At 54.2% G+C, this 19,595-nt stretch overlaps 9 protein-coding genes across 9 annotated transcripts; 5 read left to right on the top strand and 4 right to left on the bottom strand.

The window, feature by feature from the left end:
- Positions 1–3,932: 3,932 nt before the first annotated feature.
- On the bottom strand, positions 3,933–5,078 carry BZA05DRAFT_400550 (nucleophile aminohydrolase). The gene is made up of 4 exons (XM_051483905.1): positions 4,937–5,078; positions 4,660–4,873; positions 4,342–4,587; positions 3,933–4,250 (listed from the first exon to the last, which is right to left on the bottom strand). The coding sequence occupies exons 1-4, from the start codon at positions 5,011–5,013 to the stop codon at positions 4,041–4,043; spliced, it is 747 nt and encodes a 248-aa protein (XP_051338643.1). The 5' UTR covers positions 5,014–5,078; the 3' UTR covers positions 3,933–4,040.
- An 80-nt stretch (positions 5,079–5,158) lies between these two features.
- BZA05DRAFT_400546 (HCNGP-like protein-domain-containing protein) lies at positions 5,159–6,419 on the top strand. The gene is made up of 2 exons (XM_051483904.1): positions 5,159–5,316; positions 5,372–6,419. Exons 1-2 carry the CDS (start codon positions 5,221–5,223, stop codon positions 6,284–6,286), a joined length of 1,011 nt encoding a protein of 336 aa, XP_051338642.1. The 5' UTR covers positions 5,159–5,220; the 3' UTR covers positions 6,287–6,419.
- A 1,734-nt stretch (positions 6,420–8,153) lies between these two features.
- On the top strand, positions 8,154–9,874 carry BZA05DRAFT_445723 (GLUT4 regulating protein TUG-domain-containing protein; the record flags this gene model as incomplete). The annotated part of the gene is made up of 5 exons (XM_051487027.1): positions 8,154–8,287; positions 8,351–9,257; positions 9,308–9,374; positions 9,435–9,497; positions 9,552–9,874. 5 exons carry the CDS (start codon positions 8,154–8,156, stop codon positions 9,872–9,874), a joined length of 1,494 nt encoding a protein of 497 aa, XP_051338641.1.
- Positions 9,875–10,164: 290 nt separating this feature from the next.
- BZA05DRAFT_445722 (uncharacterized protein) lies at positions 10,165–10,578 on the bottom strand (the record flags this gene model as incomplete). Its single annotated transcript, XM_051487026.1, has 3 exons — positions 10,165–10,187; positions 10,270–10,386; positions 10,458–10,578. The coding sequence occupies 3 exons, from the start codon at positions 10,576–10,578 to the stop codon at positions 10,165–10,167; spliced, it is 261 nt and encodes an 86-aa protein (XP_051338640.1).
- Positions 10,579–10,691: 113 nt separating this feature from the next.
- BZA05DRAFT_65680 (acyltransferase-domain-containing protein) lies at positions 10,692–12,757 on the bottom strand. The gene is made up of 4 exons (XM_051488532.1): positions 12,362–12,757; positions 12,037–12,280; positions 11,564–11,982; positions 10,692–11,511 (listed from the first exon to the last, which is right to left on the bottom strand). Exons 1-4 carry the CDS (start codon positions 12,535–12,537, stop codon positions 11,013–11,015), a joined length of 1,338 nt encoding a protein of 445 aa, XP_051338639.1. The 5' UTR covers positions 12,538–12,757; the 3' UTR covers positions 10,692–11,012.
- Positions 12,758–13,741: 984 nt separating this feature from the next.
- On the top strand, positions 13,742–14,641 carry BZA05DRAFT_400538 (uncharacterized protein). The gene is made up of 3 exons (XM_051483903.1): positions 13,742–13,923; positions 13,976–14,030; positions 14,092–14,641. The coding sequence occupies exons 1-3, from the start codon at positions 13,921–13,923 to the stop codon at positions 14,445–14,447; spliced, it is 414 nt and encodes a 137-aa protein (XP_051338638.1). The 5' UTR covers positions 13,742–13,920; the 3' UTR covers positions 14,448–14,641.
- Positions 14,642–14,979: 338 nt separating this feature from the next.
- Positions 14,980–16,827, top strand: BZA05DRAFT_374607 (peptidase family M48-domain-containing protein). The gene is made up of 5 exons (XM_051481766.1): positions 14,980–15,103; positions 15,208–15,390; positions 15,451–15,735; positions 15,791–16,252; positions 16,309–16,827. Exons 1-5 carry the CDS (start codon positions 15,089–15,091, stop codon positions 16,678–16,680), a joined length of 1,317 nt encoding a protein of 438 aa, XP_051338637.1. The 5' UTR covers positions 14,980–15,088; the 3' UTR covers positions 16,681–16,827.
- Positions 16,828–17,563: 736 nt separating this feature from the next.
- BZA05DRAFT_400534 (uncharacterized protein) lies at positions 17,564–18,224 on the top strand. The gene is made up of 2 exons (XM_051483902.1): positions 17,564–17,717; positions 17,771–18,224. Exons 1-2 carry the CDS (start codon positions 17,644–17,646, stop codon positions 18,060–18,062), a joined length of 366 nt encoding a protein of 121 aa, XP_051338636.1. The 5' UTR covers positions 17,564–17,643; the 3' UTR covers positions 18,063–18,224.
- BZA05DRAFT_65560 (Manganese/iron superoxide dismutase) lies at positions 18,187–19,457 on the bottom strand. Its single transcript, XM_051488531.1, has 4 exons — positions 19,283–19,457; positions 19,040–19,229; positions 18,851–18,975; positions 18,187–18,802 (listed from the first exon to the last, which is right to left on the bottom strand). Exons 1-4 carry the CDS (start codon positions 19,337–19,339, stop codon positions 18,314–18,316), a joined length of 861 nt encoding a protein of 286 aa, XP_051338635.1. The 5' UTR covers positions 19,340–19,457; the 3' UTR covers positions 18,187–18,313.
- Between the last annotated feature and the right edge of the window lie 138 nt (positions 19,458–19,595).

The following is a 19,595-nucleotide window of genomic DNA, read 5'->3' as shown; positions in this document are numbered from 1 at the left end:
CCCTTGTTTTACAAGGGTATGAAGAAGAAAGGAAACGATGGGTGGGGGAAGGGAGGGGGGGGGGGGGGAGATTCAAGATCGAGGATCTCCTCGCGAACCAATACTGTACTACGGCTGTCCTCGGTTTCCTCGACAGCACGGACGTGGGTCGCAGAAGGGTACCCCCCCTGGGACCAGAAGACGGACCAGAAACCCCGAGCCAAACCTCGGACATAGCAGCGGCGACGGCGGTCCTCACATAGAGAAGGAGCAAGAGCCGCAGCGGTAGAAAGAGTGGCGAGAGCGGAAGAAAGGAGACAGGCCGCCGAGAGCCTTCGTCCCCTCTTCCTTCCCATCCCTCCCAGCCGGGTCACCCAGGCTACAGGCAGCTCGATGGACTGGGACGCAGTAAGAGCCAGGGCGAGAAAGAGGATACAGGACGGGCGAGGAGACGGCCGGCCGGTGGAGTATATAGAGAACACGGCGGCAGGGACGAGGAACTAGATTTCGTAATCGAGCTCACAGGAAGTTGGACGGGGCGAGAGTTTGACTGACGAATACTTTCGTTCATTCATTCTTTTGAGTTGAGCGGGGAGCGAGCAGGGAAGGTTGACGCTCGGGGAGAGCTGGGCGGAGAGCAATAGGGAGCCGGCATCGAGCTCGCGGCCAGCGGTCAGGGACAGCCGGGTGGAAAGAGTAAGAGGGAGTGTCCCCATCGATGTGTGGCATGTTTTCTTCGACGTCTCGGCCTCCCGAGAAGAGAGAGCCCAGCACCATCAACGAAAACGCTTTCACCAATTCAAAGCGGAGGAAGAAATCAAAAATTGCGACGCCGAAACATCCGAAGACATTTCGCAGAGACACGCTTCCCTCGCTGTGCAATGAGGGGGTGTCTCTGGAGCTTTGCTGCTGTTTGAGCCAGCAAAGTCGCATCAAGGTAAGTATGAAGAAGAAAAGGAAAAGAGGAGGAAGGACGGGCGGGGATGGGGGGTTTTATAGCTGTTCCGGGGGGGTCGATTTTGGCCGACAGAAAGTAGGTAGCTAGCTAGATAGGGGCTTAGGACTTGCCACTTGGAACTTGGAGCTCGAGAGCAGACGAGACAGGAATCGAAGCTGGCCGGCCGACTTGCGAGCGGCGGGATTGTGCATAGCTGCTGTGGGACCCAGCAGAAACGACGCCTTGGCGCGTCGTTTCAACTCTGAGCTGCGGACCCAGGTGAGACCGATGGCCAAGGAGTTGTGAACAGAGTGGGACTCGTTGAGACCAGCTCGGTCCGGGGTGTGACCGTGGGCGGAGAGGGTTGTTGTCATTCGGTTTGAGAGCGGGTTCTGTCTGAGCTGGCAGCGGGCATGGGAGATGCACGAGCGGCGAAATCTCGCCGACCTGGAAGCCTACACCTATAAAATCCCCCGTCCCCGCCCGCCCTTCCTCCTCTTTTCCTTTTCTTCTTCACCATCTATATGCATGCGACTTTGCTGGCTCAACGAGCAGCAAAGCTTCAGGTATAAGGTTCTCGTTAGACATCGAGAATCTAGTCTCTGCGAATGGTCTTAGGGTCTTTCGGCGTCATAATTTTTGGCTTCTTCCTCCTTTTTGATGAAGGCGTTTTCGTTGATGGTGCTGGGCTCTCCTCAGGAGGCCGAGACTTCGAAGAAGACATGTTACGTACATCGATGGGGACTCCCTCGTGCTCCGAAGTTGGGTCATGGCAATATCCGCCCCGGGCATACACCTCCCGTTTCTACCCCACTGTCCAACCCAGCTTTCGTTGAGCGGTTCGATGTGGCTTTCCCTGCTCTCCGCCCCGGCTTTTCCCAAAAATAGGTGCATGTGAAGGAAATAAAGCTAGGAAACGAAAGCCCGCTCCTCACCCCGCCTTGCCGCACCCTGACTTTTCATCAGGAGATGCCACGAAGAAGGGTGTGAAGAGGAACAGCGGGAGTGACACCGACTCCTCAACCTCAGTGCCCTCCTCCTCCTCTTCTCGCTTCATCTCCACATATCTCCTTAAGCTCTCACTCGGACACCTCACTTGCAGCATCTTCCTCACCGACCTCTAAGACCCGTCTGCCCACATCATTGGATGAGAGGAAATCTAGGATGACCTGGTTGCACCGCGCGTCTGCGAAGAGGTCTCGGATCTTGAAGCGAGCCTCGGCCCTCCCTGTCCCCTTCCGAACCTCTGCCCACAGGATCTTGTACCGGCTCAGTCATTCGGGGCAGCACCCGAAGAGATGCTTCCGAGTCTGGGTCTTGAAAGGTAATGACACCATCCGCACCGAGCGTCCGGGCGGTGTGCTTGCGCTGTCTAGGGTTTACTCACAGTGTGAACAACCCATACACCACGCCGTAGATCCTATCATCATCCTTCGCCACCTCGGCCTCACTGAGCGCCCAAGTGACCGACGGAAAACGCAGAAGCAAACAAAAATTGCGATGCCGAAAGACCCTAAGATCATTCGCAGGGACTCGATTCTCGCTGTGCAATGAGAACCTTATCCCTGGAGCTTTGCTGATTATTGAGCCAGCAAAGTCGCATCAAGGTAAGTATGAAGAAGAAAAGGAAAGGTGGGTGGGGGGAAGGGGGGTTTTATAGGCGTTAGCTGCTGGCTAGCTTGGCGACACTGCGTGTCACTCGGTCAAAAACCCTAGCTATGTAGCTACTTTCCGTCGGCGAAATCGACCCCCTAGAACTCCTATAAAACGTCCCTTCCCCCCACTAAATTTTCTTTTCTTCTTCATACTTACCTTGATGCGACTTTGCTGGCTCAACAATCAGCAAAGCTCCAGAGACACCCCCTCATTGCACAGCGAGGGTTGAGTGTCTCTGCGAAATGTCTTCGGATGTTTCGGCGTCGCAATTTTTGATTTCTTCCTCCGCTTTGAATTGGTGAATGCGTTTTCGTTGATGCTGCTGGGCTTTCCACAGGAGGCTGAGACGTCGAGGAAAACACGCTACATAGAGGGGGAATGGGTGTTCCCTCTTGCTCCAAAGACAGATCATGGCAATATTGCTGTCTTACTAGACCATGGCGACCACCAACTTCCCGACCTTCCTGCCAGCTTCGCAGGTCGAGAGAAAGCTCTACCACCATGGCCCGTTGCTGTGCCGCTGCCTGCTGCAAAAGCTGTCTTTCAAGCACTACCCGCTAGTGCCCCCTCCGTCTTGACCGAGTGACACGTTGTGCCGCCAAGCCCTCCAGCCAGAACACCTATAAAACGCCCCTTCCCCCCACCCAGTTTCCTTTTCTTCTTCATACTTACCTTGACGTGATTTTGCTGGCTCAAACAGCAGCAGAGCTCCAGAGACACCCCCTCATTGCACAGCGAGGGTCGCGTGTCTCTGCGAAATCTCTTTGGATGTTTCGGCGTTACAATTTTTGATTGCTCGCCACGGAAACGATGGGGAGTTGGGGATCTGCGTCGATACTTGGATACTCCTTTGGGAAGTCGAGGCTTCGAAGGAAATTCTTGGGGAAGATGGCGGGCGGTGGGGGGGTGGGATGGGATGGTGTTGTTGCTGCTGCTGCTGTTGTGGGCAGCTATAGTTATCGACCTGCTCCAGGAGTAGGATCACTCTCACAGCTCTGTGCCAGATGTAGTCAGGTACTATTGTAGGATGGATGTCTCCTCCTCCTCCTCCTCCATTTCGGGGATTTTCTGGCGGTTAAGCACACCATATAAGTTTGCGTGGGCTTTTGTTCTTGCTCAGAACTATCCCTTCTGCTCGCGCACTTTACATGAAGTGAGTACTGTATGTGTGTCCACGGGCTTACCCACAAATGTATTCATGTATCTACGTGACTGATTGATGAAGTGCTTATGGGCAGTAGGCAAGGCCGCCTGGGAATCTACAGGGCTACTAGCGCGGACGATCTAGAGCGGCGCCAGTCGCGCATGAGACACAACGGCGAAACCCACCAGCGATATGCATGGTGAGTGACCACGATGGATGAGTTTTGAGTGATACGTTCTATCTTCAGGCTGCCAAAATCTTACTGCATGCCTGTTCAGGCTTCATCAAAGGCACTTCATTGAGGTCATCTAGATTAACCTTGGTCTAATCACGCTTCAAATCAAAGACTTCCTCGTGGTAGCCATCCTTTGAGATGGTGACCAGCTGCAGGCCATCTCCGACCTCGATGTGTCTCTCCGTAGCACTCGTAAACGCATCCTTGACCAACATCTTGACTTTCTCCCTTGAGAGATACTCCACCGGCCTCTCTTGGGTGAAGGCAGTGCCCGGCACGTACTGGTTCTTGAACTCGACCTGAACCGGGTTGTTAGCGTCAACCGGAATCAGGCCATGAGGGTAATAATCCCCTCATTGCCGCGATGACCAGTCACGAGTGAGGCATTACCTGATTATCCAAGAACGGCACGATCAACGAACTGGCCGCGCCCGCCGCAGCGCGCCTCTCTCCTTCCTTGGAATACGATCCAACAGGGTCGTAGGAATATAGCTTCGCCTTGCCATCCTTGTCGAGACCTCCGAGAATGCAGTGGGCGTACTTTGGGAAGAAGCGGTTGCCGTAGAGGACGGTGAAAAGGAATTGCGCCGCCGCCGTAACCGACATGTTCCGCAGGTTGTGCTGGAATCTGAAGTCCTGTTGCCTCTGCGTATCAGCACATATCCCATAACAGCTTCCGTCTGACTGCGGCGGTGGTTGAAGGCTAACATCGACAGCTCTCGTCATCGTCTCGGCGATGTTCTTTGCGTCCGCTCCGAAGCCCACAGTAGCAAGCACCAAGTTGGAGTCTTCGCCGAGCCTGAACACCTTCTTTTCCGTCCGCGAGTTGATGCTGTAGCCGGAGGTGTGTCGCGTATCGCCAGCCATGACGAGGAAATCATCTCCCGCGATGCCGATTATCGAACCGCCGTTATTGGTGTAGCTAGAGGGTGGTCAGTAGAGCTCCGCCGTAGTGCTGCCTGCTGTGGAAGCGGGGGGAACGAACGGGTTGAAGGCGTGCTGCTGGGGACCGCTAGCTGCGTGAGCGCTAGGAGCATACGATGGAGATGCAAACAGCGACATTTTGATGGGATGGTGATGTGAAGGATGGATTGGAGAGGTGTTGGTTGCACTGTTGATGCTCTGGGTGATGCATGAACGTTCTCTCGAAGCTTAGCCGCAACACGACAGGGTAAATCACCTCAACTGCGGGAGCTCTCCAGCGCGGCGATGACGCGCCGTTGCACACGACAAACCCGACACCAGTAACTAGCACTCAGCAACCGCGCAATGGGTCTCGTCGAATATGGTAGCGATAGCGAGGATGAAGCTCCTTCAACTTCCGCTTCAGTGCCACAGCAGCCCTATCAAACAACTCCCCCACAGGTGCACCCTACGTAGCCGTTCCGCCGTGCTGTCAACTAACATACTGGACTCGTAGTCACAGAACCTCTCCCCCGGTCCAATAACTACGACCATAGATGGCGCTTCCAGTCGTCATTCACCCGGTTCTTTTCAGGCGTCGCCAGAACATGAGCAACCATCGACAGACGATGCCCCGATCGTAGGTCCGCAACGACCACCGTCGGACGAGGACGAAGACGAGGAAGACCAAGGCCCACCGCTTTCACCTTACACGGCTTCGCGAAACCTCATCCACACGCTCACGCTGCCTCCCTCTATCCCCACCATTCCCCCATCACCACCAGGGTCGCCACCGGCACCACTCGCGGCCAAATTCGCACACTTCCGGGACCTCAAGACGAAAGGCGTGCATTTCAACGAGAAGCTACTTCGCTCGTCGTCATTGCGAAATCCGAATCTTTTGGAGAAGTTGACCGAGTTTGTAGGCTTTGCCGGAAAGGATCAATACGCAACCAATCTATCGTCTGATCTGTGGGATCCAACAAAGTTCCCTAAGGACGCTTTTGTCGAGGCATTGGCATATAACCAGGCCATGATTGGCGAGGCGAGGGAGAAGGTGCAGCTGGAGTCTGGAAGGGATAAAGTGGAGTTTGTTGGTTCAGTGCACGCCCCACAGGTACAAGCACAACCAAGGGAGAGAATAGCCGAGAGCGCGGCTGAGAGAGTTATGAAGGGATTGGATCGGGAGCGAGGAGGTGCGCCTCCAGCTCGAGGAGGCCGAAGGGATAGGGATAGGGAAGAAGGGGCGGGTGAGAGAAGAGATGATAGAAACCGCAGGATGGACGAGGGCGGAGACAGAGGACGGGGCGGTAACGATCATCGGGACCGCCGACGCGATGACAACAGACGGCGCAGGTCACGGTCAAAGTCGAGAGACCGTGCACGTGTAGACAGGAGACATAAGGATGTGGAGTATCGCGATAGGCGGTAGAGAAAGGACACATGGAGTCTCTATGGAGAACCAGATTACCGGTATGTGTGCATGATACTTAGGCGAGATGCCTTGATTTCCTTTAAACGGCGGTAATATTACATAAATGTATGGGAATCAATTTTACTCTGAGAAGAGCGTGCTTGCTACGGTGATTCATGAATTCTAAAGCTGTACGTGAAATTGGTAGTATTTATGGCTGGGAGCGCTAGCTCTCGAATTCTAAGGGCGGGTGACTGCTGGTGACATGACGCTAGCTCCGATCCGGTATAGTGCCAAGACTTCCACCTATATAAACAGTGCCTTCCTCCCGTCTCTTACTCTCTTCTTCTTTTCTCCTTCATACTTACCTTGATGCGACTTGCTGGCTCAACAATCAGCGAGCTCCGGAGGCAACACCCCCATTGCACAGCGAGGGTAGCGTGTCTCCGCGAAAGGTCTTCGGGCCTTTCGGCGTCGCAATTTTTGATTTATTCCTCCTTTTTGATGAAGGCGTTTTCGTTGATGGTGCTGGGCTCTCCACAGGAGGCTGAGACGTCGAAGAAGACACGTTACATCGATGGGGACTTCCTTTTGCTCTGAAGACGGATGAAGTTCTCGCTCAGGTCATCTAGAGTATGTACTCTAGTCTTTCCGCACGCGCCAACGGGGCAGAGACAGCGAAGCTCAAGTTTTTCAAGCGTTCGTATCGCGATGGGTGGTGTCTGATGCTGAGACCCCACACACACGCTGTGAGCCCAACCCGACGAATCCGAACGGCAATACCATCTCGATCGTGGTGATGAAGAACTTCACTTGAGCCTTTTGCAGCCCTCTCATCCTCCGGGATTCATCAGAGCAGTGATCTCTCGACCGCCAGTCATCGTTCCTGAGTACCCAGCGCGGCAAACTTGAATTAGACTACGTGTCTAGAGCACAAACACTGCCATCCTTCAACCCTAAGCTGTCGAACGTTCGTCAGTCTACTCTACATACACCCTACTTTACGAGATGAGCAGTGACTTCAGCCCCATGATGCATGCACCTCATCTCGAACGGCCTGGCCCTCTCGTATGCAACCAAGCATCTAAATTCACCCATCAATACAATGACCCCTTCTCCGCCTATTCCTCATGCTTTAGTCCGTAGGAGAGGGTCGTTTTGCTCGTCCGTACTCTGATGACGGGACCGACGTGCGTCCGACCCTTTCGCTCCCGTTGGTCCATAACGCCGTCAAGTCCTGTGGTGTCATTTTCTCTCTGGAAGCTGATGTAGGAGGCACGTAGAGCTCGGTATACAATCCCGCCCCACCCTCTCAGATAGTCGTGATCGGTCGAGCCATAGGTCTCGGGACTACCGCCTACCGGAACCACGACTTCCCACGGCAACCATAATGTCCGGAAACACCTAGGATAAGTTTATTTGCTGGTGTTTAAAGCAAGTACTTAGGGAGTTTTTGTTGGTTTACTTTTATCAATTATACTACAATTGGGTATCAATTCGGGCGTTGTAAGCTGATCACAGCTCCAAAACTTGTCAATGTACAGGATTGCTACCCACCTGGGTATTCTCGTATAAACTCGCTACACAAACAACTCAGCAAGTAAGCACTTATGTACGGAAACGTGGACTTGCTCACTTGAGTAGGCAGTAATGGTGTGTTTCGATACTCGCATTTTTTAGGTGTTTGCGAGTGAGCTCCCCTGTCCAGTACAGAAAATGAACTTGGCAGTTACACTAGGCGACAGCCACATGGAGCGGCTTCCCCCCACACCAAGCCCCACCAAGGCTACCCACTCGAACAGTACTCAGCAAGCTCCAAGCTCCATCGCCAACCCACGTCCACACCACCTTACCGACACATCCCTATTCAGCCAGTACCGCAGCCATGTCCAACGTCGTCGTAAGATGGAATCAGCGCGCCGTAACCATAAAAACGACTCCGGGAAAGCCACTTAGCGAGATCCGCGCCGAAGCCTGCGCCAAATTCGGGCTGTCGACGCCCTCCGGCTTTATTCTAAAGTAGTAAATATGCTTTTTTTCTTTTCTTTCGCTGAGTGAGGATGAAGCAGCTGACGGAAGCAGGCGAGGCGGAGCAAAGCTAGATCTCTCACTCCCCGTTCGCCTCACCAACTTCGTCCCGGGTACAAAGCTGGAGTTGGTACAAGTTTCTGCGTCGGCCGTTGCGAAGCCCGTCAGCATCGTTCTAAGAACCGTCGATCCGGTCGAGCAGCTATCGGGAACGTTCCCGGCGGCGACAAGTATCTGGGAAATCCTAAGGAAGCTCGAGGCGGATGCGAGGACGGCGGGAAGTAGTAAGGTCAACATCACGGAGCGGTGTGCACCTTCGGCCGATGCGGGCTCGGGGAGGCTGCTGTATCAGATGCCGGCTGTGAGGGTTGCAAATAGGGAGTTGGCCAAGTTTGGCGAGCTCAAGCAGACGTTGGAGGAGCTGGGATGCAGTGGACGGGAGCTGTTGGTGCTCAGGTTTTTACCGACCGAGACGCCGTACGAGGATGCGTTGATGGAGATTGCGGGGGTTACGAAGGATCTGGGCTCGGCGGAGACCACGGAGAGCCCAAAAGTGCCAGCTACAGAGGGGGCCGGGCCGGCGGTCGATGCGGCGAACGATGAGGATCTGCTTATGCCGGAGGCTTCTGACACCCCCGAGACTGCGGACACCGCCCTGGACCTGCCATCTGTCTCTACGGAACCAGTTGAGAGCAATGATATGTCACCCGAACCTTCTGTTGCTCAAGAACCTGCTGGACCGGTGGAGCCGAAGATCGCAGTGTTCCAGCCGTCATCGTCGACAACCCCTGCGGCGGCAGCTTTTCAAGTACCCGACGCGGCATACGATATCGGAATTGCGGAGTTGAAGCGGATCAAGGAGAACTACCATATCGCCTCCCAGCCTCAGAGGCTGCTTTCTGACAAAGAGCTCGCGGAGAAGGAGGTGATCAAACGGCAAGAGATGGAGAAGATCCAGGCTGTAGGTCTTCCTCCTTCTTCATCCGTGGGTGCAGCTGACTTTGAGAACAGTTGAAGATCAAAGTCAGATTCCCTGATGGCTACATCTCGCAGCAGGAGCTTGACGGCAAATGCACAGGTAGGATCTCGAATTCCGCGCATAACATTACTCGTAAAACAAGGCTGACCGTCTCATTAGCCCGAGATCTTTACAATCTCATCCGCACCACTCTACGCCACCCCAACGAGCCCTTTGTCCTCTGTAAGCTCTCCCGCATCACACGCCTACACGCAAGAATCATCTAACACTGTCCAGTGATTCCCCCCCGCGACATCATCAAGGATGACGCGCGCCGCCTTACGCTAGACCTCAAGGTGCGCTCCGGCGCATCACTACACCTAGCCTGGAGCAAAGAAGCCAGCGACAAAGCCAAGAACTCTCCGGCGTTAAACGACGAGCTCGTAAAAGCCTCGAAGGAATTGCCCAAGCCCTCGCCGCCCAAGGAGTCAGACTACGTCGCGACCGAGGAGGAATCCGAGAATGCAAAGGGAAAACGGAAGGAAGAAGCTGGCCCTAGAAGTGCCAAAAGCGATATTGAAAAGAAAATCAAGGGTCTGTTGAGGCTGGGGCGGAAGTAGTGCAATCTGATGAGACTTTGTAGTCGGTGTTCTATTCGTTTCCCTAGATGGAGTTGTGGGCTATTTGCACCTTGTATTCACATTTGGTATGTAGTCGGGGCATGCGCGGCAGCAGCGCGGGGATCGGGATTTCTTTCGCGACGGCGGTGGAGGTGGATATGTAAATGTAAGTTACGATTGTGATCGATACGAGCCAGCCCCACTCGGCTCGTGAGCCAGCTGAAGAAAATGCCATTGCCTGCCTGCCTAGCCCCCTGTCCTCCGTCCCTCGTCCCTCATCCCACATTCGTCTAACCCTGCGAAATGTAAAGCACTGTCCCCTCATCATCAGTCCCCGTCTCGTCCCGTCACGCCCACTCCAGTAGAAGAGAGAGAGAGAGAGAGAGAAAACCCACCGTTGTTTCCCCGGATGAACACGTCGCCATAGCGATTCCTCAGTCTACCGCCGGCAACAAACTCCTCGGTGTGCTCGAGGGCAATGTTCATGTATCCATCGACGCTGCTGAGCTCACCTGTCCGTGTTACACACGTCAGCTTCCTTCCTTCCTTCCTCTAGAAAAGTGGGGGGATGGGGAAAACCTACCGCGGTATTCTACGCCGCTGTTAAGTTTGACGACGATGGGGCCGCCAATGATCGAGCTGAGGAAGGTGGAGGGGTCGCTGGAGGGCGCGGCGGCGTCGGCGGGGGGTGTGGTGGGGTCCATTGTTGTTTTGTTGGTGGTGGTGGATGCGTCGTGGTAGGAGCTGTGGCTGTGAGGTGGGTTCAAGGTTGGGCGCCAATGATGGGTTGCACGTGATTGGAGCTTTGGGAAACTTCGACTTCTTATATCTGTTTTTACACAGCACGAAAATTATGAACACACTGATGAAAAGAAAAAGAAAAAACGCCGTAGCCATTCTTTTAACGCCGAAAGCATAGCGAAAGAAAAGTCCCTCCTCAAACTCGAGAATCTCACCCAGATCAAAGGAAAATAACACGAAAATATCCAAATTGCCTCCTAGTGGGCCATCTTCTTGAGAATACTCGTTATTTGGAGGGCCACATTGATGATGAGAGCGATGGCACTACAGAGATGACAAAGGAGAACACGTTAGCACCACAAAATACACACGGATTCTGAGAGAGAAGATGCATTCTTCATCGCAAGATACCCAGAATTTTGCCGAGCCAGAGTAGCCACCGCATAAACAGAGAAAACAAAGCTTGGGAGTAAACGACCGGGGATACCCACATAGCCACGGTGAAAATATCGAGAACGTCTCCCCAGCGTCCAATTTTGACCTCAGTTTCGACCGGTCCGTCCCATTTCCCATCTGCATTTGTTCCGCCGGTGGTATTGATAGTGCGCTCTTGCCCGCCAATGATCCGTTGTCGGAGCCCAGAGGCTCCATTCAAGTTTTTGGTCTCCTCGGTAGTGTCCTCGTCTTCCGGGAATCGTCCGTTTTCCATGTAGAAATCAATAAGGTTGTCTTTTTCGATCCAACGCTCCCGGAGCCAAATCTCGAAGGCAGCGGGGTCGGTGACGGGAATGTCCTTGACCGCGAATCGACGCCAGTACATATTCACCGACTTCGGAGGGCGGCCCTCAAAATATGTCGCGTATAGTGTGAAATAATCCTGACCGAACCCATCGCGTCTGCGATCCCAGTCAGTGCATTTCCGGATTCGGTCAAAGCGGTTGAACATACGGCACTCCTTCATATGCAACTGTGCAATCATACACCCAATCAACCGTCTCATTCATCTGCTCCAAGCAAAACCGCAGACCGGTGGATCGCGGCAACAGCTGATGTTTAAGATCGGGGATCCCCAGCTTTGCCGCAAATTTGGCGCTCGTGGTCCGGCCATTTATACTCGCATTCGTCCCCTCGGGGAAGATCAATAGCCACATGGGGTCATCCCGCGATGAGGAGAGTTTCGAGAGCCGGTGCTGAATCCGCGACTTGTCCTGCTCCCACTTCCGCGCCATGAATACGAAGCCGTAAAACTGCATTCCGAGTCCGATCAGAGGAAGGTATTTGAGCGATTCTTTGAGGATGATGTAGATGAACCCGTGCATGCGGGCTGTGTAAGCTATCCACCAGAGGTAGAGCCAATCGGAATATAACTACTGGAGATTAGCATCTGCATTCCTACGACTCAGCCGAGCTGGCAGGAATACTTGGTGGTTGGCGATCAGTACCAGTCGCTCGGGGAACTGACACTGCAGCTCACCATCCGCCCCTCGCTTGATCTGGTGCCGGACGGATCTGTCACCGGTAACGCGGATCACGGTGGGTGACCACCACTGCGTGACGGTGGTCGCGACAACGCCGAAATGCATTTTTGTCCGTGCCATCCAGGCATAGTATAGTTGTCGATTTACGAAGTAGAGCGGCGCACCGACAAACTGGGTGGCAATGATCCTATTGTCGAACGAACGGCCGAAGTCAGTAGCCTTCCTTTCTGTTTCCCGTGGGACAGTGGAACACTGGGTTGGTACTTACACCAAGACACACGTGAGGAACCAGATGCCGCAAGTGCATACCCGTACATACTGGCGAAACCCTCCATAGCGAACGTTGCCCGCCGGGTGGAAGCCGGCAGGTCTTGTTGCAAGGCCTACTGTCTCATCTGTCGGGGGTATATCGAGCTTCGTCGTCTTCTCGCTGTTGTCGCCCATCGTGACGCGTTACGGGCGAAGCCAGGCTAATCGTTGAGAGTTCTGGCAAATAACGGTCGATAGCCAAAGAAGAGTTCAGCCGTTCAGCCGCTCAGATGAGGACGACAGCGATGAGGGAGGGGAGTGAGGGGCAAAGCGAGTAGCTTTGAAACTTAGCGATGGAGGGATAATAGAAGGAGAGGCAGGAGGAGACGAGGGGAGACGGGGAGGTATAAACGAGGGCTCATGAGCTGGGGGAGTTGGAGTGACACTTGAAGGTCCCTCTGGGGGTGGTATGAGGACACATGCCAAATGCTTGCTGGTTGAAGGGCGGCGGCATGTGGTACAAAAACAAAGTTTCTCAACCCAGGGAGCAGCCTGAGGTTAGAGTGGTTACGTAGCGTGGGTTGGATTCTTCAGGCCAGAGCACAGACCGCAACGCCAGGGTTCAACTCCACAGGCATGAAGATCCTCTGGGTTTGGAGCGATGGCCTTTCCACCCCCTTTCCTGTCGTTTGTATGTGCCCAATGTATGTGAGCGGACTGTATATACCTAATGTATGTGAGCGGATTGTATGTACCTATGATAATGTATGTGAGCGGACTGTATGTACCCAAGGTATGCGAGCGGACAGGTGGCTGTGCCCACTGCTCATCGCCGCCTTGCCGTGCACTCGGAACCCGACGATGAACCACGCCGAAGATGACAGGCCTGACACCGCCAATTGTATGCATGTACGCCTGTCCTCCCGGCGCCCGGTGCGCCCGCACTCCGGCACAATATCGCGGACTGCATGCCTGAAGATACCTACTCGCGGCACCGGCACGCAGACCTGAATTCCCCCGAGATTCTTGGCCTTACATATTTACAGCTGCACTCACTGCTCGACATTTGGTGCCGGGACTGTCACTTACCGCGTGTGGATGCCTGTAAATCGCATGTGATTGTCGGTAGAGATACACGTGCAAGGACAATGCAACTGGCTGCAATGACCGGAACGAAAACGAAAGATGTTTGCAGTTTATATTGGTGAGGCGGTACATACGACAAAATACCCAAGTACCTGCTGGTACACAGTCAACCAACTTCGCTGAGCGATTACGAGCATGAGTAATCACTCGAAAGAGGCTCTGCTCACTGCACGGACCGTTTAGTGCCCCGCATGTACCCTGTCCAGTTTTGAGCTTGTGTGGCTAGCCCCGCCTCTTTAGCTCCATTCTCCGACACGCTCAAATGCTCAGCTGCGCCTCCACAGCCACAGACCGCACCGCCACATCTTGCCAATAACCACCTCCCAATAAGCTACCGCAATCGTGCATCGTTATCACACCCGCCCATACTCCTGCTACATACCCACTTGCAAACCTACTCAGCGTGAGATATCCTTGCATCAACGAGCGGAAATGGTATACGGACCCTCCCTCTCCCTTTACGGACCTTAGACTAATCCAAGTGCAGGAGAGAAACCAGAGAGAGAGAGGCCGGTACCGGACTATCGAGAATGTCAATGATGGTTAGTACCTATATCTGTTCCCTCCAGCTGCACCCAGTTATCTGACACGACGAACATTAAGCGGCCAAATACTTTTTAGAAGATTATTACGGAGCCATGAACCGCGACCGCACCAAACTCGCCAGCCTCTACGTCCCGGACGCCAAGATCGTCTACAACGGCAACGCCTTCGCCGGCGGAGATGCCTTCGCGAGCTTCTTCGCGACCGCCACCACCACCTACCACGACTCACAGTCCTACGACGTGCACAAGGTTGGCGGTGGCAGCAACCTCATGGTTCTCGTCTCCGGAGCCGTCAAGTACGGTATCGATAAGGTCAACCGCGGCTACAGCGAGACGTTCGTCTTGCAGTCCATTCCGGGCCCCACGCCCTCCTTCAAGATACAATCCCAAGTATTCCGGCTGGTCACAAAGTAGTGGGACGGGGAGATGTTGGGCACGTCATACAGAAACGCGCTCGGGGAATTTGGGGTAGATGGTTTTAATAGTTTTCGATACCAAGTTCATTTCGCGAACATGATTCTTCAAGAGCTGCAATTCGCGTGATTGCCTTTGTAATAGTTAGTATATCCTGAGTTATGGCAGCACCACTCTTTGTCTCTGTTTACTCGGGATTCATCCACCCCGTCACACGACATCACCCAGCACCTGCCTACCAGAGAACTCTACCGAGTCCGGCGACTACCGTCTAGGTAAAACAGGTAGCTATGGCCACGGCCCGGAGAGCTCCCTCAAGCAGCACAATCATAAGAGATCCTGCTCATCCCCTCTGAATCATGATCCGCAGTCCACCAAAGATCGACAGCGATGATTTCCCTTGCATCCCGCTTTCAGGGTAACACAAGCCACCTATCTTGGAAGCTTCTGATTGGTGTTATGGTGATGCCGTCCGCTGTTGTGCGACCACCGCTGGGGCGGTAAAAAAAGGACACATCTTCTCTCAACCAACAACAATGCCGTGTTATAACGGTTATCAACATCAACTCTGAACCTACCCACCACCATACGACACCGACCAAACAACTCCGCCAACGCCAGTGCCTGCTCCCACAGCCGTCATGGATATCCTAGGGGTAAGAAATCATATCCATTGAAGCCTTTGACTCGAGAATCCCGCCCTCACGGGCTTATCAGTACTATCAGATGAGAGTTCCGACTGACGAGAAAATTTTTCAAGAACCTAGCACAGTTTCTGGACCGCCCGGGCTTCCCATGGAAGACCCTCATCATCGGCTTTGGAATCTCACAGTACCTCCTTGAAACATGGCTCTCTGTTCGCCAGCACCACAAGCTCTGCGAGGACAAGGTGCCGAAGGCCTTGGATGGTGTTGTTTCCAAGCAGGACTACGATAAGGCTCAGGTGAGTCAATGCTCTACGGATTGGTCCGTATTTGGTGCGCGGTGATTGATAGTCGACCAGGCCTACGGACGTGCGAAGTCGAAGTTCGGCTTCATCAGCTCATTCTACGGTCAACTCACCAACGTCGGTACTATTCACTTCGATCTGCTTCCCAAACTGTGGGGCCTCACCGGCCTCTGGATGTCCCGATACGCCCCTATCGGTTTCCGCGGTGAAATCACCCATTCGATCGTCTTCTTCGTCGCCTTCAACCTTGCCGGAAACCTCGCCAACATGCCGCTTCAGTACTACAAGAACTTTGTCTTGGAGGAGAAGTTTGGATTCAACAAGCAGACCAAGAAGTTGGTATGCGTCATTCCGTGCCTAGATTAGGTCGACAGATTGCTTACGGTGAACGTAGTTTTTCACGGATGCCATCAGGACTCAGCTCTTGATCGCTGCCCTCGGTTCCCCGGTTCTCGCCGGTTTCTTGAAGATCGTCAGCTACTTTGGTGGCAACTTCTTCTACTACCTTTGGCTTTTCATCCTCGGAGTGCAAACCTTCCTTGTCACCGTCTACCCGATCTTCATCCTGCCCATGTTCAACAAGCTCACTCCTCTCGAGGATGGAAAGCTGAAGTCCGAGATTGAGGCATTGGCCACTAGGCTCAACTTCCCTCTGAAGCACCTCTACGTTATCGACGGTTCCAAGCGCAGTGCGCACAGCAACGCTTACTTCTACGGATTGCCCTGGAGCAAGCAGATTGTTATCTATGATACTTTGATTGAGAAGAGCGAGATCAGCGAGGTCGTTGCCGTTCTCGCTCACGAGTTGGGTCACTGGAAGGAGGGTCACACTACCAAGCAATTCGCAGTTTCGCAGGTAAGCAAGCCCGTTTGCATGTCGTCTAGTTGTCCGCTTCTAACACGCTGTGACAGTTCTACACTTTCGGAGTCTTCGTCATGTTCTCGCTGTTCATCAACAACCGATCTCTGTTCCAAGCTTTCGGTTTCGAGAAGAGCATGCCCACCATGATTGGTTTCCTCATCTTTGGCGATATCTTGACTCCCGTCGACACTGTCCTGAAGCTCTTGATGAACATCATGTCCCGGAAATTCGAGTACGAGGCGGATGCTTTTGCAGTTGGGTTGGGTTACGAGAAGGATCTCGCTAAGAGCTTAATCAAGCTCCAGGTTCAAAACTTGAGCACTATGGATGCAGATTACTTGTACTCTGCGTACCACTTCACTCATCCCATTCTGCCGGAGCGGTTGAGGGAGTTGGGCTGGAAGGGAGGAAAGGTTGAGTAGATACATTAGGTATATGTCGATACTCGAGTAATAATATTGGGAAGAGGATGGTGGGGGGATGTGTGATTAGCAGATCAGTTTCTTTGTACCGATTGTTAGAACATCCCCATAAAAATTGCAGCGCCGGTTACATTTTAATCATGAACGAAAACATTGACCTTAAACATTACTTCTTCTCGTTCGCCCTCTCTTCGGCCCTCCGTTTCTTGTCCTCCTTCATCCTCGCCTTCTTGTCGGCCTTCCTCTTCTCCTTGTCCACACCGCCCACCTCTTCGCCCTCTAACACCGGTGCCTCAACCTCATTACCCCCCGTCTGCGCCGTCGCCCAATTTCCGACCTCGACATCCTCCTCCTCGTCCTCTCGTACAGCCGGTGTCAGCCCCGCAGCCCGTCCCTTCACCTCCTCCGACGTTTCCGTATCGAACGTCTCGACGGGCTTGGGAATGAACACGCCCTGCAGCGCACTGACGATCCGTCGCTGATCGGAGAGCACCAGGTCCCCGCGGGCGCTGGTGTGGCGCTCCGAATCGGCGCGCTCGACGAACGCCGCGAGGAGGATGTGCGCGTCTGCTGGCGATACCACTGTCGAGCTGATAACGCGGGTCGGGGGGAGAGTTGCTGTCGACATGGTTTTCTTCTGTTCCTTTTTTTTTTCTTTCTCTTTTTCGGTCAGCCGGGGATTGAGGTCGCGAGCGGGGTAAAGAGCTGTTACATACGGGTGGGTTTTGGAGGTTGTTGGCTGAGAACGAGGTAGTTAACTACTATCTACGATCAGAAAGTTTTGGTCGGCGCAGAGTGAAGCGTGACAGCACCCCTGTGACACGCCAAGAACCTCGAAAACTAACGACCCGCCGCCGCACGCTGCCGCTGCTGCTGCTGGCAACCTCATCTCACCTCCGGCACAGACACGGGCACGGCATTGAGCAACTCTACGCAGCACCACAATAGGACAGGACAAGGACAATGTTCGCCCTCCGCACCGCCCTCCGCACCGCCGCCGTGCGTGTTTCCGCCGCCCCCACTCCCGCGCTCACCCGGTAGATACCCCCGCCATCCCACCTGCTGCCCCCCACTCGTTAACCCCCACCAGAAACTTCTCGCTCATGACGCTCCGCCGTCCCACCGTTTTCGGCGCTGCACCGGCCGGTTTGGCCGCGCCGCCGACTACGATCACGGGAGTCATTGACACGCTCGCATCGCGCATCAGTGCGTCGCCCGCGCTGCAGGCGCTGCAGGTCCGCAACGGTCCTCGCGACACGTTCGATCCGTCGCACCGGGTGCGCAAGAGGCGTGCGGGATTCTTGACCAGGAATGGGTGCAGGACTGGAAGGGCTATCCTGAAGAGGAGGAGGCTGAAGGGGAGGAAGAACTTGAGCCATTAAGGTCGGACGGGCAATGAATGCGTGTGGGAGGGATGTGCGAATTGTATTTGTAGATCATGATGGTTGGGATACTAGAGGTGGTGTTTCTTTTTTGATCGGCTTATGATACATGCGCCCCCTCCCCCCACTTCCGTCTTTCTATGTATAAAGTACATTTCGAGATCGTGCGCTCTATGCCTCCCTCCCATAGCCGGCTCACTCCCGCCCACGATGTACAGTACAAAAATCACACCCGGCACCTGAAGAGTACACTAATTGTTATAGAACGATCTTGGGGCCGTATTTCCATCCGGGAACGGCCACCTAGACGCCACAACATTCCAATCGATACGATCCCATACGGCCTCAAGGTACCGTTCTTTCCCGCCAATGCCGTAGTCCTCCAGCCATGCATGTTCCCAACAGTTGATGTTCAGCAATGGGACAGCCCAGTTGGAGTTGTTGCCTTGGGTGACGGAACGCAGGGTGTCGGTCATGTATGAGATGTTGTTGTCGCCCAGGGTCTTGCGGGTATTCATGTCCGTGTCCTGGCGGCGGTGGGCAGCACCGTAGGGAGTGCCGGCGTTGTACGTGCACAGAATGCGCAGGTTCTTGTTCTGGTCGAAGACCAGCCATACCCAGCCGTTGCCGAACATGCTGGCCGCGGTCGTAAGGAGCTCGGTCCGCATGGCTTCAGCAGAGGGCCAGCCGTTGGGGATGTGGTTCTTGAGGATGTCGGGGATGTCGACTTTGGCTGGGGCCTATACAGATGAGTGGGGGAGTAGATTGGGATATGGGAATCGCCGTACCAGGGTCTCGAAGAAGAAGTGGTTGTTGTGTGCTTGCGAGGCATAGTTGAACGTCGCGGCGAGATCGGCTTGTCGGGAGGTCATCACGGTGATGTCTAACGCTGTCTTGTTCATGTAGTCGGTACCTGCCAGCCAAGTTCCGTCAATACTGACATCCACACCCATATAGCTGGTGCATCTGAGGCTGACCGTCAACCAACCGGTTAAGGTTGTCCACTAGCAGTCCCTGGTACTCGGTCCACGCGATGTTGAAAGCCTTCCTCGAGAACAGGCCGGGGACACCATTCTCGGCAAAGTTGCTTATGTTTGTGAGCGCCGGGACGCCGTGTTTCGCACGGCGCTGTTGGTGCTGCATGGGCAGAACCCGAGGAGCGACATTCTTCCATCCGTCCCGTGAGCTTAATTCCCCGCCCCAGGTGAGAGTTTTCATACCGTGAACGAGGAGAGCACGCGGGGCGTCCGCCGTGCAAATATCGACGCGATTGACATTTCGGCCGGCGTGCGTGCGTAGTTGGTGGATGCGTATGGAGGGGTGACAGTTGGCGGGGGAGCGGCGGCGTTTCAATCGGGGACAAATTTCAGAGACACCCGCATTTTCTGTGTCGTACAAGAACCTTGCCAAGATGGTGTTAGCCGGCCGCGTGACTGGGCTAGTCTCATTGTAGTCTAAAGACTCACGTACCGTATCGGAGAGCTCCAACAGCCAGCACCACTGCGTCAACGGCAATCCCACGAGACAGCCGTG

Source organism: Tricharina praecox (assembly GCF_024521635.1).
Source record: "Tricharina praecox strain CBS 144465 chromosome Unknown BZA05scaffold_15, whole genome shotgun sequence".
Taxonomy (NCBI): domain Eukaryota; kingdom Fungi; phylum Ascomycota; class Pezizomycetes; order Pezizales; family Pyronemataceae; genus Tricharina; species Tricharina praecox.
The sequence above is the reverse complement of the archived record's forward strand: the minus strand, read 5'-3'. Positions and strand labels throughout refer to the sequence as shown.